This window comes from Thermochaetoides thermophila, assembly GCF_000221225.1.
Source record: "Thermochaetoides thermophila DSM 1495 unplaced genomic scaffold scf7180000011816, whole genome shotgun sequence".
Lineage (NCBI taxonomy): Eukaryota > Fungi > Ascomycota > Sordariomycetes > Sordariales > Chaetomiaceae > Thermochaetoides > Thermochaetoides thermophila.
In genome coordinates this window covers 4833238-4849892 of record NW_006383032.1, presented here as the reverse complement: position 1 = coordinate 4849892, position 16655 = coordinate 4833238, and the positions used below count along the sequence as shown (strand labels likewise).

The 16655-nt window shown below is 51.7% G+C and overlaps 7 protein-coding genes across 7 annotated transcripts; 4 read left to right on the top strand and 3 right to left on the bottom strand.

Moving 5' to 3' along the window:
• Positions 1 to 16: 16 nt before the first annotated feature.
• On the top strand, positions 17 to 1870 carry CTHT_0033950 (nucleoside diphosphatase-like protein; the record flags this gene model as incomplete). The annotated part of the gene is made up of 1 exon (XM_006693768.1): positions 17 to 1870. The coding sequence occupies one exon, from the start codon at positions 17 to 19 to the stop codon at positions 1868 to 1870; it is 1854 nt and encodes a 617-aa protein (XP_006693831.1).
• Positions 1871 to 4289: 2419 nt separating this feature from the next.
• On the top strand, positions 4290 to 5542 carry CTHT_0033940 (uncharacterized protein; the record flags this gene model as incomplete). Its single annotated transcript, XM_006693767.1, has 2 exons — positions 4290 to 4336; positions 4540 to 5542. 2 exons carry the CDS (start codon positions 4290 to 4292, stop codon positions 5540 to 5542), a joined length of 1050 nt encoding a protein of 349 aa, XP_006693830.1.
• A 248-nt stretch (positions 5543 to 5790) lies between these two features.
• Positions 5791 to 6338, bottom strand: CTHT_0033930 (DNA-directed RNA polymerases I, II, and III-like protein; the record flags this gene model as incomplete). The annotated part of the gene is made up of 2 exons (XM_006693766.1): positions 5791 to 5899; positions 5983 to 6338. 2 exons carry the CDS (start codon positions 6336 to 6338, stop codon positions 5791 to 5793), a joined length of 465 nt encoding a protein of 154 aa, XP_006693829.1.
• A 2179-nt stretch (positions 6339 to 8517) lies between these two features.
• On the top strand, positions 8518 to 9456 carry CTHT_0033920 (uncharacterized protein; the record flags this gene model as incomplete). Its single annotated transcript, XM_006693765.1, has 1 exon — positions 8518 to 9456. One exon carries the CDS (start codon positions 8518 to 8520, stop codon positions 9454 to 9456), a length of 939 nt encoding a protein of 312 aa, XP_006693828.1.
• Positions 9457 to 9927: 471 nt separating this feature from the next.
• Positions 9928 to 13002, bottom strand: CTHT_0033910 (putative amino acid sensor-independent protein; the record flags this gene model as incomplete). The annotated part of the gene is made up of 1 exon (XM_006693764.1): positions 9928 to 13002. One exon carries the CDS (start codon positions 13000 to 13002, stop codon positions 9928 to 9930), a length of 3075 nt encoding a protein of 1024 aa, XP_006693827.1.
• Positions 13003 to 13922: 920 nt separating this feature from the next.
• Positions 13923 to 14820, top strand: CTHT_0033900 (uncharacterized protein; the record flags this gene model as incomplete). The annotated part of the gene is made up of 3 exons (XM_006693763.1): positions 13923 to 13960; positions 14044 to 14357; positions 14420 to 14820. 3 exons carry the CDS (start codon positions 13923 to 13925, stop codon positions 14818 to 14820), a joined length of 753 nt encoding a protein of 250 aa, XP_006693826.1.
• Positions 14821 to 15123: 303 nt separating this feature from the next.
• On the bottom strand, positions 15124 to 16316 carry CTHT_0033890 (vacuolar ATP synthase subunit d-like protein; the record flags this gene model as incomplete). The annotated part of the gene is made up of 6 exons (XM_006693762.1): positions 15124 to 15276; positions 15528 to 15537; positions 15701 to 15968; positions 16031 to 16041; positions 16110 to 16192; positions 16302 to 16316. 6 exons carry the CDS (start codon positions 16314 to 16316, stop codon positions 15124 to 15126), a joined length of 540 nt encoding a protein of 179 aa, XP_006693825.1.
• Between the last annotated feature and the right edge of the window lie 339 nt (positions 16317 to 16655).

The following is a 16655-nucleotide window of genomic DNA, read 5'->3' as shown; positions in this document are numbered from 1 at the left end:
CACCCCAATCTTTCTCATGGCGACCGCCGGCATGCGACTCCTTCCCCAAATTCAACAAGCGGCCCTGACACGTGAAGTGTGCTCCTATCTCCGCCAAAATACTCGCTTCTACATTCCTGACTGCAGTAAACACGTTCAAGTTATTAAGGGAGAGACGGAGGGCTTGTATGGTTGGATCGCCTTGAACTATCTTTTGGGCGGATTCGACCACCCGGAGGACCATCGACATGGAAAAGGACACCATACTTATGGTTTTCTGGACATGGGTGGAGCGTCTGCACAGATCGCCTTTGCGCCAAATGCAACGGAAGCCGAAAAGCATGCCAACGATCTTAAGCTCCTCCGATTACGAACCCTCGATGGCTCTTCACTGGAATACAAGGTTTTCACCGCGACGTGGCTCGGTTTTGGAGTTGATCGTGCTCGGGAGTCTTACATCAAAACCCTTGAGGAATACTACGAGCCGTTTGAGGGTGAGCTCCCCGATCCTTGCCTTCCCAGGGGCTTGAGGATCACAGTCGATGGCAATCCAGCCACACAATCTCAACCAAGGAAGCCGACCCTGCTGGGCACCGGAGTCTTTGATGAGTGCTTGAGGCGAACATATCCTCTGCTTGGCAAAGACAAGCCATGCCAAGATCACCCATGCTTGCTCAACGGACAACACGTGCCGGCGATTGATTTTGATGTGAACCATTTTATTGGAGTCTCCGAGTACTGGCATACAACCCATGGTGTGTTTGGAGGCAAGGGAGATAAGGCATACGACTTCGCCACATATCAGAAAAGAGTTAAGGATTATTGTGGACAGGACTGGGAGACCATCAAGTCCAAGGTCGATAATCGGGACGAATTCGAGATGAAGATTGCCCAGGAAGCTTGCTTCAAAGCTTCTTGGCTCATCAATGTCCTCTATGAGGGCATTGGTATCCCTCGTGTTGGCATCGACCAAGTTCACTCGGCAAACGTATCCAAAGGTGCCGTCGAAAATGTCAAAGAAAAGGGCTTTGCGGACCCATTTCAGCCCGTTGACAAAATTGATGGCATTGAGGTCAGCTGGACTCTTGGACCAATGGTGCTCTACGCATCGGGTCAAATACCCCCCAAAACATATGATGACAGGTTCCCTGTTGGATTCGGCAGCAATGAGCCAGGTATTCCGGCAGACTTTCAGTTCGCTGGCTCAACATGGCAATCATCTCAAAGCCAATACAACAATGGGACTCTGGTTGACACTGAAAGCGATGATTGGGATCTCGATGCCGACGAAATTATTGACAAAGCCAAGTCGAATTCTGCAGCTGGTTTCTTTATGTTCGTCTTTTTCCTTCTCGTCTTCCTGTACTTCTTCCGTCGTCGTGACCGGCGCATGCGTCTCTACAGTAGAGTCAACTGCTTTATCCGCCGCACTCGGAGATCAGGAGGAAGTGGCCTGCGCAGTAAAGGCAGCCATGGCCATGGAGGGCTCTCGGGATTGGCACACAAGGTATTCGGGAGCGCCACAGCCCAATCCATGGGATCTTACGAGCGTATTATGGAAGAGGGAGAGGCAAACCGTTTCGAGCTCGATGGCAACGGCCCATTTGAATCTTCCATAGATGGCTATGCCGATACCAATGATTGTGGTCGCGTGGGAAGGTCTTCAGGCTTGGCCACACCTAAGGACCACTTGGGACGGTTTGATCACCTTGTATCATCTCCAACGGTGTCAGCGCTGGATCGCAGTGGCCTTGTGGTTCGCACCGACAGCCGCGAACGTCTAACACTGATGCCCCCCCCTCTTGGGTCTTCTGGTGTAGGCAGAAGAAGTCGCGCTGGCAGCCCAACGAGGCTCAAAAGCCCTTTGTTGTCGCCGCTCCAAGAGGCATAGAGTCATTGCCATGAACTTAAGGGTATGATGCCATGTATGACGAGTCAAACGGGATCCGTGTTTAGCGTTATGTTCTCGGGTTATGCTCAACGTTTAGGGTGTGGTTTGAGCTTGCATGAAATGATAGCGAAGTAAGTGAGGATTTGGTATTTTCTTGCACATTTTTCAGTGTCTTGTTTCTCTTCGATATCCTGGAGCACTCGCACGCTTTGAATGGATGGATGTATGGCATTTTGTCCTGTGTGCTCAAGTGCGGACGCCATCGCGTTCAGTCCTTGTTCCAGGAGCTAATATTTCTTGTTCAACCTTGGTGGTCAGCGATTGAAAGGCAGGTATGACCTCTTCCGTTATCATGCAGCCTATTTTTGAGAATCCCAGTACGATAGATGTGTGGATGATTCAAATTAATTCATGTCTATATTGATTCATGGCTAGATGGTTTCGAACATGACATCAACCGATTTCTCGTGTTACTCTTGTTCCTATGGTTACAGATCTAGGATCGCTCATTTTTGTGCCCTTTTCTTGCTCTTCACACTCTCTGCCTTCCTCTAGAGTTTCTCCGTCTACCGGTCCCCTGGCGAGCCTCTCTGAAGCCTCACTCAACTCTATCAAGGAACTTTGGGTCTGCCTTCAGTTTTGCCTCAAACTTTCGCCACCAGTCCTCGAACGCGCGCAGAGGTACTACCTCGACTCCCCCCTGCTGAGATGTGAAGCTTGTTAAGAAGTTGAAAGCATGCCGGATTATGCGCTGCGCAAGCACTAGGGTGTCAAATTGCCCCAAGCCCTTTGATTGATCAGAAGCCGAACTTGAAAGCGATGAAGATGCCGGTACCAGCGCGAATGCGTCTTGCCCGGCACTACTAGACTTGCTGTTGCTCAGTTCAGCCATGCGCGCTGAAACGGACTCTGCGGGCTCAACCGAAATCCCTATAACCACATTTTCGCTCCCTGTTGTTGGGGAGCTATTGCCTCCAAGCTTGAAGATTGCGCTCTCCTTGCCTGTGCCAATACCACCCAGGAACTTGGAGTTGGGTTCGGCCTGGCCGGGGCCGGGGGGGGTCACCAGGTAAATCGCGGCCGCGGTGCCTTGAGGTAAGACAACGCCAGGGAGAAGAAAAACGACGATGTGGGAAAACGGTTTCCCGCTGGGAGCTTGGGGGACTGCATAGAGAAAACTTGTCGGAGTAGGGGTTTGTGTTGGCATGTATATGACCGGTTGGCCGGCAGGCACCAGTCCAAAAAGCTGTTGCTGAGACATGACAATGACAAGGCTTGTCCGAGACGATGTTCGGCAGCTGTCAAAAAAGTTGATGGCCCGTTAGATGTGGAATGATTGCTGCAGTTGGTGCTTGCGCAGCTAATTGATATCCCTCGGCTGGGTTCCCGAATTCTTGCGCGCTTCTACGCTTAGCCACTGGAAAATGAGAAGCGCAACGAGGGCGCAGGAATCGTTGCTTGGTTCTGATGATGGTCGCAGACTCAAGCGCTGCTCAGCAAACTCCCTAGGTAGCGAGGTCCGACTCCGACCCCAACACAAAGCAGCCCCGAAGTTGCACCACTAAAACACTAATTCTGGAGTTTTTCGCGCTTTATTATGTTATTCAGAGGTTAATAATCAGTGTCTTTTTGAGCCACTTAGTTGTCTCGAGTATGGAACAAGCCTTGGCACCATCACTTACAGTTTTCAAGAACCGCGATGGGGTTTTGCGCTCTTCCAGAGTAACTAGCTCACGTGTGCCTAGTTTGGTAGTAAGTGTTCGATAATACTTCACTTAAGAAGTGCCCTAAGCTTCCTTAACTAACATCCACTGCACGGTATGCAAAAATCGTCGTGTGGAAAAATTTCCTGCGCACCGTCTTAGCTCCCTCGCCGTCCGTGGTAATACATCTTCGAAGCCGCTGCCCGTTTCTAGATTGATCCACGGCTGCCAAGACTTGACAAGCAGCAGCTTCGGCAGGCCCTTTCGAAATGTTGACACAGAGCAGGCTTCTGTTCTAACCAAGTTTTTGTATCTACCTATGTTACACAAATCGTAGGGTCCCGTCGGTAAGTTTTTTTTCTTACAATCACAGCCCCGGGTCTCTACATATTGAGGAATGATAAAGGCAAAGTTACGAGAGCTTATCGGAGGAGAGTAGAAGGCTGGGTGCTTATGTAGTGTGGAGGGGAGGGGTTGCAACAATGTGGGGTTGTTCCCCCCCAACATCAACGCTCTCTCAAGTCATCTCCTCTCTTTGTCGACCCACTTCTTGGTCAAATCCCCTTAGGCCTTAGGAATATCACTGGGAGCGAGGAGGACTTTTGAGGCAAGACTGGTCACTAGATATCTGGAAATTTGCACTGAGGAGAGAAGCGAGAGCAAGATCATCCACTAGATTCTTTCTTTTGTGCAGCTCTGGCACCGGTTGCAACGTCATGGCTCCTCGATACACATCTCTCGATCTTTTAAACGCTTGCGATGCGTAAGTTGTTTCTCCCTTCCTTCTCCTCATCGTGCCACAAATCATGCATTTTTTCTTGCGCCAAAATCCCTGTTGAATTCAAAATGGAGTACTCCCAGTATCCGACGATTGAGCCTTACCCTCCGTCAACCGGGGGACCAGGAATCGGGATGACTTTCCCTCACCCCTTATACCTTCAACTAACTGGCTTTTGCGACGCAAAGGTTCCCTGACCCTAAGAGAAACCCCCAAGCTTATTCAGAGTACATGAAAGGGTTTTACACGTTGCTCTGGCATGACGACGAGGGCAGTTATCCTATCGGCTATGTTCCATTATCCGTGATAGAGGCGTTGAAAAATACGCCCTCGGACATCACGGGCCGAGTAGATATGGACGATGAGGCCCGGACAGTGTCTCTGTTCGAGGAAGCAACTAACGAGGAGGAGCGCACAAAACTGGTTGGCCAGTTGATGAAGTACTGGCACGAAAACAAGACCTTTCAGCTCCTCAAGAGCTGGCGGGACGAGCTTTGGCCCGTCTATGGGAGAAAGGGCGAGCTCTTGTTCAACATGGAGCGCATGGCAGTTGGCTTAATCGGAGCTATGCGGTATGGAGTACACATGACGGCCTTTATCCGCCGCAAGGACAACAGCAGCCGCTATGATTTTCGTATCTGGGTGCCCAAGCGGGCGGCTAGCAAGTCAAGCTTTCCGGGAATGCTGGACAACACCGTTGCTGGTGGTCTGATGACAGATGAGGATCCCCTGGAATGCATCATTCGAGAAGCTGACGAAGAGGCGTCGCTCCCCGAGGATTATATGCGTGCGCATGCTAAGGAAACCGGCACTGTCACCTACATTTACATCACGGATGAACGCTCGGGTGGAGAACCAGGCTACATCTATCCCGAGTGCCAATGGGTGTACGATCTCGAACTGCCGGTTGACGGAAGCATCATACCAAAGCCCAAAGATAACGAGGTGGAAAGCTTTCGCCTGCATACAGTGGAGGAGATCCAGGAACAACTCGCCCAGGGGCTTTGGAAGCCAAACTGCGCCATCGTCATGATTGACTTTTTCATCCGCCACGGAATATATACGCCCGAGAACGAACCTCACTACGATGAGCTCCGGGCAAGGGCGCATCGCTTCATTCCTTTCCCTGGTCCGCATTGGCCGCATTGGAAGCCTTGTCAGCCAAGGGGCAGGGCAGCGAAATCCTTATAAACATCGGGAGTGTGGAAGGACTGGCGCGTCTTCCCGGGTATCTCATTGTGTACATATGCAACAACCATGTATCCGCTCCACTCTAGTTTGCCATCCATTTCTTAACGCCTGCGACCCTTGATTCGGCTCATTCATCCTGGTGGTTGGGCTGCTCTTATCCGCATCCCATAGACTTTTCGCTTTCCTTAGAGGAACGTGGTCTAGATCTGAATTGAATGGAATCACAAAGCACGCCAACCTGCAGTTTATCACCCCCTCCGCACAAGGAGATAAACATAATCGACGCGCAGTGGCGTGAGCTTCTTGTAGGGTCCTTCAAGCGACATCAGCAGCCCTCCAAATGAGATATACGCCTTGCTATATTTCATACCTCTCCGTCAGCCATCATTTTGGAATTTGTACACTCCATACGTGCTGCCCCGTGGTGCGACAATACTCACATATTTTGTCCGTCTTCAGCATCCTCAAACTTGTAAATCTTGCCATAGCACACGTAGTCAAACATATCAGCTAGCGTCGACTCGCTGGAACCAGCCTTGGCCAGATCACGCCAGCCTTGTCGTGTTTCGTCCTCGTCTCGGTGGCCGTCGTAGTGGAGAGAAGACGCTAATGCGACGTGTAACTCGTCGTCTACCTTACAGGGGAAGAGCTCTTTGTTGATGTCTAAGCTCATATCGATGCTTCCATCAATGGACTTGCAATAAATGCGGTCGACACGATCATACTTTGGTTCAGAGAGACGCTCCACCCTGAAGTGATCTTCGAAGAGTTGCGCGTCGGACGCGATCCCAGACATGATGGTTTGCGGGTTGGTAGGTAAGTGGTAGCAGGGAGTGAAGACTGAGTATCGCGGACACCTTCAGGGTTGATGGATTGAGCTAAACTGGTCCCGCAAACAGAGAGCGGTGTGATTGTGTGGCGATGGGGGTAGTTGTCGAGACGCTGGTTTTCTGACTTTCACACCCGTGATGTTCGCGGTTGCGACACGGGTCAAAAATTGCGGAAACGCTACAAGCCTGGTCCACTGTAGCTTTCGCAGGTGCTGCAAGATCAAAGCGGGGTAGCAAACGTTTGCCTTTGATAGCCTACCCGTCATTCGAGGCGTTTATCGATAAGATACGGCGGCACTGCCCCTCTATCAGTTGATCCAACCCCTCCGCAGGAAGGCTGGTAATATCCATAAACTTTGGGTCCAACCGCGCATGATACCCGCCCGACGAAATGTCCTTCGTAAAAAGAAACACTGTTCTCTCAACGCGTCCAGGCAGATCTTTTCCTTTGCAGACTCAGGAGAGGCCACAACAGCTTGCTCCAGGAATCAGACCTTCGCCGCTGGATGGCAGGCCCACCACATCAACTGGAACTGCATCCTTGGATCAGCTTCTGGCAGGCCATGGCGGGCTCGCACTTGGAACCAGCTTGTTAATTGAGGAGCAAGGGACAACAGACTTCTCGGGAGTGCTATTGCGATACTATGCTGCAGAGGGACTAGTGCAAGGCCACGAAGTCCATCTTGTTGGTTATCCTCCAGAATGGCGACACCAACTCCCTGGTTTGACGGACCATGAGAGCAGGGTCAAATCGGCACAACCAACTGCGGCCCCTGAAGAGAAGATGAAAATCGCATGGAGATATGAAGCACTGGGGAACGCAGCAGCATCTAGCACGCTCCCGAGAGGAGACAGCAACCAACCTCCATTTTGCCATACCTTTGATCTTTCTAAGCGGCTTATACCCAGCGTATGCAAAGGCACGTTGCATCCCACGCCAAGTACATGCCCGTCTATGTTCGGCGATCCCAAAGCTTCCGCCACTTCACCTCTCAAAGCGATCCTCAAACACCTCCAAACCAAACTCTCTTCTTCTTCGCCAACAACAATCCATCGGATTGTCGTCCCCAGTTTGCTTTCTCCTACGCTCTACTCTCCAAAATGCAGCCAACCGTCCGAAATCCTCCAGTTCCTTCATGGTTTACGCGCACTGTTGCGGCAATACAGCACGCAACTGACTGCAATGATCACCCTACCAACCACTCTCTTCCCGCGGTCCTCGGGCTTAGTACGGTGGATGGAGCTTCTAAGTGATGGCGTTATTGAGTTGATACCACTGCCTGCAGATCCCGCAGCAGCGCCGCCAACACCATTGGGGCAGAATGGAAAAGATCAAGCAGCTATTTCTCAGGGTATGCTCAGGGTATACACATTGCCCATATATCATGAGAAGGGCGGGGGAGGTATCGTGACAAGCACTTTCCACGAGACTCTATCATTTAGTTTAAGTGCTACAAAGGGGTTAATTATCAAACCCTATAGTCTTCCTCCTGTTGTTGGAGATGGCGAAAAGGAGGAAGCTGTGGGACGAGGGAATCCTAAGGATAGCCTTGACTTCTGAAATGAAAAGTCCCGATGAAAGCTAATACTAACTTCCAACAGTCGTTACAAAATCAGGGGAATAACAAAAGGTGTGAGAGCAACAGAAAGAAGAGACATGAACAGATGATAACTAGAGCTGTCAAATAGTTGGGCTTCCTTTCATGGAGCTTTCGCTAAAAGTTTCTGTTCAAATTACAAGGGATGTAATACGGTATGGATGTAACAGGACCCACGTGGTGGGTCTGAAATTCCAGCCTGCCTTGTAACCAACTCCCGGGTATAAATTTTTCACCCCCAACCGTCAACCACACCTCCCCCCGCCCTTTTACCGTGAAGCTGCTGAACTCAGCAGCAGCCATTGCCCACAAAGTGAGTCGCCTTTTTTCCTTTATTATTGCTTGCATTTAATTGTCCACAATGGACTTCGAAATGATTAGACCTATCGTATTCAATCTGTCAATCCACTGAGTTCAGTGATGACCACATACGTGTCCAAGGCTTATGATCGACTGCCTCTAAGCTTTAGTCTGATTTTGCCACGACGCCTTTGCTGGATGAGTTCTAACAGAGCTTATAGGTTATCCAAAGTGTTCTCCCATTGAAATGACGGCGCCAGTCGCCCAACGACGGGTCCGTATCTCCCGTGTAGCGGGCCGGTTCCTCGTTTTCGACATTGATGATGTCGTTTACATTCGTCGTCATCATGGTATTTGCGCAGTTCTGACGGGCACTATGCCCCAGAACCCAACGCAGAACCTTTTCTTGGGCTTGCCTGTGGAGTTGCAAGCCGAAGAGGCCCAGCTGCTTGTTGATAAGGGAGTTGGCTATGTTGCTGACGAGCTCTCTGAGCACCTTTCATTACTGACATCCGCGGACGACACAGCCCGCAAGGCTTATCTCCAACACCTCAAGCAGCTGCGCCGAAATGCGCAGCTAGCTTTCGAAGAGGAAAAGGCGAATATCCAAGCTAAACACCAGGCAAAACGTAAGGTCGCCGCCAAACCTGCCAAGGCGGCAGAAGGAGAGCCATCTTCCTCCAGTACAAAGCCAGCCACAGATAGCGAATCCACCTCTCTCCCTGACACTACCTGTGTTGTCCCTAAATCACCTCCGAAAGAGAGCCTACCCGCCATTACCCCCACCACAAGCAGTGCCCTCATTTCCGTCACCCCTTCGGCAGCTGCCACAGAACCCCCCGTACCCTCATCTTCTCCTTCGTATCTGTTGTACAGGTTTCTTAATTCACGTGGTTACTATTTTACACCCGGCCTGCGTTTCGGCGGTGACTGGAGCGTTTACCCTGGTGACCCATTCCGATACCACGCACATTATCTGGCCAACTACTATGGATGGAACGAGGAGATACCCATGCTGGACCTGGTGACAAGCGGCCGCTTGGGTACTGCTGTTAAGAAGGGCTTCTTGTTTGGCGCACAAAAGCCATCGCCAGCAGGAGGAGAAGTTTCCGACACTCCGAAACAGGATAGTGCCAATCAGGGTGGAGAGGTGCGTGTGTTTTGTATCGAGTGGGCGGGCATGTGAGTAAACTTTGAGAGATACCCCATTTGCATGAGAGCCAGCACACAGAAGCAATAAACAATCTGCGCAGCACTCGAGGTTTGATTGTGAACTGTAACAGGATAAGTGTTTGCCCAGATTCGATTCCGGATTGCAATGGCACTTGGTGAATCTCCGAGAGCATGATATCAAAGTTCACCAGCCTGCACCCAAATTGTTTTATCATTATGCTTTTAATGTTTTCCACGTTGTTCTTAGCATTAGGAGTGAGGTATACCATGCTCAGCAGCCCGGAATCTCCCCAAAGACAGAGCCAAATTCTAGCAAAACCAAACTCATTGTCTCAACGCCTGCAGATGCAAATCGCGAATGTCTTATTACGTACTTTTGACTTAACGGACGGGTAAATAAAGTACACAATGTCAAGGAAAAGGCAGAAAAACCCGAACCAATCCCCATTCATCAAAGTAGACGGAAGATGTAGTTAAGAATTGATCATGGCACATAAATCCGGCTGAAACTGATCACGTCCCGCCGGCAGCAGACGCATTTGTCAAAATTATTCATCGCCAATGACACACGGCAATCATCACATAGGCTCAGACACCGGCAAGGCCACACAATGATTGTGCGTGGCGCACTCTGGCAAACCACACACTGCGGCCCGTCCGGGCCGAGACCTTCTGCACCGGTGGCCCAGGATGAACCTGCTGTCTCCTTGGATGCAGAAGCCTTGGCGGCGGCTGCCGCGCGCCGACGGGAAAGGAGGAGTTCTTCGAGCCGACAAGCTTCTTCTTCCGGGGTCATCTTCTCGACAATGATCGGTTTGCGGTTGCTCTGACTGGGTTGAGATAAATAGCTGTAGTTGCCCGTCAGCAGGATCTGCGCGCGTTGGCGTTGCAGATACTGGCGGAAGCGCGACCGTGTCATGATACCATCGCTGGTAAGGTGAGCGGCCAAAGTGCGGGCTTCCTCGCGGTCTTCTGGGCTCTGCGGGTTCAACAGCCGGGCAAGGTCTGCAGGGGAGATAGGAGTGTCGACGACGGGGGTCGATTCGCGCGACGCACGAGCAGAAACCAGAGCCTCAGCAAATGAAAGAGGGACGTGGTCGCGTTGGGTGGGAGTACGTTGGCCGTCGTCGAGTGCGTCATTGTCACCATGATCTGATTCCCAGTCAAGCTCGCTATCAATGGTAGTCTCAGTTGTGGAGACAACACTAGTGGTGTCAAAGTCGGGGTCATTGATATCAGTGCCTTGTGGTGATGGTGGGACATAATCACCACTGGAGTCGTTGGCTCCCCACCAGCCTCCCCTTAGGAAGTAGCTGTAGAGTTTGAAATCCACTTCTTCCTCATCAATCGGGGGATTGTTTTGATTAGTGGCATCTGCAGAGTTGGGAACCATGTGGCGCCGTAATTCAGCCTCAACATCGACCTGGTCTGTCCGTGGAATGGTAATGAAGGACTTCCCTTCCCCAGGTGACAAAACATCGACGTTGAGCCCGCGCTCACGCCGTCCTGACCTCCTCTTTTCGCGAGACTCGGGTTTGGGCCTCTGTGACAAGCCTTGCAGCCACCTTGGAGGAGTGCGTACACCGAAGACCGTCAAGATTTTCACCGTGCAGAGAGCCCAAGTGACAATAAGCAGCCGTCCGACATGCAGCACGTACTCAACGGCCATGAGCCACCGTGAACTTCTTTCCGAGGCACCCACACCATCCCTGATCCTCCTGCCAGAAGCATTATTTTTTGGGATTTGCTGTGCAGCCCTCTCTCTTGCATATCCGCTCGTGGCGTTTGCCTGTCCATTTTTGATCGGGACCAGCCCGATTGCCCCAACTTCGTCAAAGCGAGAGCCGGGAACGCCACCGGCTATCCATTGCATGCGCATCTCCTCCATTTCGCGGAGGCGGTCCTCCTCTAACCAGGTGCATCGCTTCAACTCCACGCAACGGTCCTCGTTGAGGTAGACAGCTTCACTTGCCATGGTAATGGCCCCGAAGCCAGCCCGCAGGAGTGCAGAATAGAAATCCATGTCCGTCCTGATACGAATGTCTGAGAGTGAGATGTTTGTTTGCATGTTAGCATGTGCGCGAACTAGGCGCTGCCTGAGAGACAAGCGATGGCCATCTTCTCCTGATGAGGGCATAGCAAGAGCAGAAAGTAGAAGAGCAGTGACGTAAACAACCGCACATGCCCAAATGCCCGCCAACACCAAGATGTGTGGGATAAAGCCGACGATACAAACGGTAGGGAACCTTAAGAGTCCTTGGGCTGATGGATCATCGAGGGAGAAATTAAGCGCACTCAGGAAGATGCCGGCCATGAAGCAGAGTCCCCAAAAGCCAGTGCTGATGAGCCGAAACTTGGATTGGAGATTGAAAAGCCCGAGTATGTGGCTCGTTATATGACTCATCGCAGAGATAAAGGCGACGAACAACACCTCGGGAGAAGTATTGACCCGCTTCATGATCATCGATCTTGTCAGGGCAACTGCCGACCCTCCTAGTGAACTCCCCTGAGAAATGGTTGACTTGTTGGTGAAAAGACTCCATCCCAGCTGATTACCAACGGCAGCTTCGGCTTCAGCAAAGGCCAGGGAGTGCTCAAACAATGTCATGCCAGTCTCAGCTGCCACTGGGCGGCCTTGGAGGACACAGGAAAGAACTTCAACAAACTGGCTGAAGCAAAAAGTCGCGAAAAGTGGCCACAGCTTTGAAAGAGAGCCAACAAGCTCTGGCTGCTGGTGACTGTCCCACGGTATCATCCGGACCGAGCGGCAAGATTCTTGGTCGCTGGCGCCCAGGAGCAGTGCGGAGCTTAACTGGTTCAAGACGCTATTGGGGAATGCAAACATAAGCTCGGAACTTTTGTTTGCATTGCCCCAGCGTAACTGGGCAAAATCGGGGGAGGTCTGGCACTGGATCGATTGAAGAAGGCTCCTAACCTGAATGAGCAGCAGCACGATTGGGCCGATCCGCAAGAGCAAGCGGAGCGGCCACCGAAGGACAAGTCTCCGACGTGTTGCAGCGAAAACGTGAGTGCGATTGATGATGACGGCCATTGCAACGCAACAAAGTGCCCACTTGCTGGTAGCGTAACTAAAAAATGTCCCAATTCCCCTCGAACTTTCCAGCGAAAATCCCGAGTTGGAAGAACTTTGGTCTTGGGTCGCAGTGGCGGCAGCAGCAGCGGCAGAGACAACAGACGAGGGGGACGAAAAGCTGACTGACTCGACAAAGGACTCGATCTGAGCCATGGGAACAGCAGACGACGATGATTCCATGGCGAACATGTTGGGGTCGGCTAGACTGGACGAGACTCGCTGACCGAAGACGTCGATGGCATCGGGAAACGAGATGAACGAGCCGCCGAACTTGCCCAGCTTCATCACCATTCTAGGTCCGGCCCAGACAAGGTCTTCGAGCGAAGGCGCTAGCCGGGATATGTTCATGGCAATGCCCAGGTGCTGAGTCGTCCATAGGGTAAAGTTGTGCCACGCGTTCACAAATTCCAGTGGCCGAGATGTAGCTGTTGCGGCGGCCTCTTCGGCGACTAAGACATCAGCCATGGCCGCACTTATACTCGGTAATCGTATCCGCAGATCGTGGCTCAAATTCGCAAAGTGCAGATGCAGATGCTGCCGGTACTTTGTAGAGGAAATCGGGTCTTTTTTTTTGGGGGGGGGGGAGGTTGTTTCCAGGACAGAAGGGTTGACAGAAGAATATCAAATGACGGAAAGGGCCTGGAAGCCGGGAGCTTCTAGAAGAAAGGACCGCTCGCTAGTGGGAGAAGGTCAGAGGGCTCGTAAATAGGGATGGGAGTGGGACGACGTGGAAGGAGGCAAGGCAGTGAACCATCGAAAGAGTAAGGTATCCGTGATTACTGGCAAACTTGCAAAGAACACTGCGTACGGTGTGCTGGTTGTTCGCCGCGAAATCAACGTAATGGGCGCGCATGGCAGACTTGACTGCCCATTAGTCGCGCATTTCTGTTTTCGTTTTCTTGCTGGCAAGATGTGGAAAAGACGGACTGCTCTAAGGATAGTCTCAGAATCCAAAGCGATGCGTCGCGTTTCGCCGCGACGCCTTATCATCGGATGCTTGGGGCGCTGGTGGTTTGTGGAAATCATTTCCATGGTGGGGCCGTCTTGGCATTCGTAAGGTGCAGGCTGCAGCAACCAGAAGGCCAAAGGCCAACAGCGCACGGGAGTGGTGCTCCACAGTTGTTACCCGCAAGCGTGCTTTCCACGGCTTGGCAACAGTCTTCGGTCGCATCCAACATGATGGAACTTACACAGTAGTCCTTGGACATTACACTGTAAGTGGATACCGTAGCCCGTGCCTGGGATCTGCTGAGTGATCACAGCCAGCAACCGAACCTAAAAAGTAGTCCAAGTAAACTCCAAGCGATCTCAACCGCAAGACCAACACACCAGACCGCTTTTGTACTTAAAGCCGACACTTTGAACCAGCGCGACAGCACACAACAATGGCTTCCAACCAGGGACAGCAGCCGCCAATTGCTACGTATGTGTCATTGCACTCCGACACATACAAGGCATGCTCCTCATGGTTGTCGCTTGTTCGCTGAACTAACCATCATCACACAGAGTCTATGTGCGCAATCTCGAGGAGCGTGTCAAGGTCGACAAGCTGAAGGAGGCCCTGTACACAATCTTCTCCGAGTATGGCAATGTGATCGACATTGTGGCCAAGACCAATCTCAAGGCTAAGGGCCAGGCTTTTATCGTCTTTGACAAGCCTGAGCCTGCCTTGACCGCCGTCGAGGAACTCCAGGGCTTCGAGCTGTTTGAGAAGCCTATGCAGGTAGCCCTAGCGCGTACGCGCAGCGACGCCACTGTTCAGCGGTATTGCAGTGAGGAAGAGTTCGAGGCGCATAAGCGACATCGCATGGCCGAGAAGGGTATGTTAGAGAAGTCGCGATCTTGCCCTTGTACCTGGTTACTGACCACCGCTCAACTGCAGAAAGGAAGAAAGCTGCCGAAGCCGAAGAACAGAAGCGCCTCAAGAGACCAATTCCTGGGAGCGGTGTCGAGGCTGGCGCGCGCCCGGCCAAGAGTGCGCGCGGTCCTGGGCTCAAATCCACGGCCCCTGGTGCAGCTCCGGTGGTCCCAGACGAGTATCTGCCGCCGAACCGCATTTTATTCGTTCAGAACCTCCCGGACGACTTCGACAAAGATGCCCTCACAGCCATCTTTGGGCGCTTCGAGGGCTTTCGCGAAGTGCGTATGGTGCCTGGCCGCAGTGGTATTGCCTTTGTTGAGTACGAGTCCGAGGCAGGCGCCATTACTGCTAAGGAAAATACGGCAGGCATGCCGCTCAAGAATGGCGAGAAGATAATGAAGGTGACATATCAGCGCCAGTAGAGCATCGCTGACAATGTCGCTCCGTATTGCTCACGATATGCTCACTCTGGACGGACCCCGGGTCGAGCGTTCAGTGCCTTAGATGAATTATGATGGTTCTAAGATGACGAGCGCTCAATAATAGAGCAGCATCTCGTCAAAGAATGCCTTTATGGGAGGACCTTCTAAGATACCCAATACAAAATATTATTGTCATTCACCAGTCTCGCACCATTAGGTTCCTGAAAACAACACAAAGATGCCCACAATAAGCCAACCCATCCATAACCATGATCCCAGGATGATGCCAAAGAGAAAAACGCCCTAAAAGATAACATCCTCGTCTTCGACAGATTTAAGAAGATCGGCAGGTTCTGCCGGGGGCTGTTCTGAGCCCGCTGCTTCTCTGTTTTGATCTGTCTTCTTTTTGAGTTCCTCATCCAGAGCAGTTGTGTCTCGTTGCTTCTTGTTGGCAACCTAATAGGAATTAGCGCTCGTGTCCTCTCCAAACATCGTGATTCAACTTGCCTTCTTCAGCCTATAGAACTCTTCTCTGTCGAGCTCATCAAGCTCGGAATTAATGTCTAAATTGTGTTAGCTCCGGCAGTAAACTACTGGACAGATGAAGGATGCTTACATCTAATGGTGTTTTCTGTCCGTGGAATAATAACATGTTCACTTCATACCGTCAGAACTTGGCTACAGGGTAAAGAAACAAGCACACTCACATGGCATTGACTGGAGGACGTTAGCGCAATCAGTTCAAATATCATTCCTACCAAAATGCGACATACCTCTTCGATTGACAACCTTGATAACTTCATCAAGTATGACAAATGCCGTTTGCAAACTTGCCAACTCGACCAGGGCTTCAACAGCCCGGGCGTATGTTTCGCGGCACCGCTGAACTTGCTGGCCGCCTTTACCCAAACCCGTCATGGCAAAGTCGTTGCTGCCCTCCGCGATGTACACTTCAAAAGTAGGCAACAGCACGCCTGACACATTCTCCTGCTTTGTGCGAATGCGAAATCGCGCTGATTTCGCCGACTCTTGGATTTGATACCCGATGTTTCCGCCAGCGGCGTAGGTGACTTCGGCTAGGGAGAGAGATGCTATCTGCATAACGCGACCCATCTTGCGCTTGGCCTCATCAATGCGACGAGTAATTTCTGGGCAGTCATCGTTAGGGAATTACAAATCGAAGGCATCAGGGTCCTGAGGTGAGCAGTACCTCGGAAGCGTCTAAGAGTTGGGGAGCCGGTGTTAGTCTTCAATATTCCACGTGGGGGATAACAGCAAGTTGGGCATACTTCGTAAGAGCTTCACTTTTCCTCTTCAACAAGCTGTGGCCGGTCTCGGCACCCTTCAGTTTTGCCTTCATCACGCCCAAAGACTGACGTGTAGGAAACACAGCTTCCCGATCCTATTATCATCATTGTCATCGGCGTCGGCACGGTCAGCCAGTCAAGCGACAGGTGGGGTCGATGCATCAACCAACTTACCGCTGCGCCGGACATTGTCACGATTGATCTATTTTGATACTCTCAATATCTCAGGGCTGAAATAGCGGAGAAAGAAAGCTGAGAACGAGTGATGTTTCTTCTTGTGGCCGTGAGGTTCTCGAAACAGCCGATAGCGGCTCCAAGTTGTCGTCGCTGCTAGTGGAGCTGGAGCTTCGCCGCGGTGACGAACACCCAACGCTGGAGCTCGCAACATACTTGGATTTTTTGGGGGGGGGGGGGGTGTTAGATGCACTGCTTGGGGCGGCTGCCCCACTGAAGCCGAGCATGCCAAGTGCCAATCCGAACCATGACCCCCCCGATAAAGTGTAGCTGTGGCCCGAGCGTCCAAAGGTG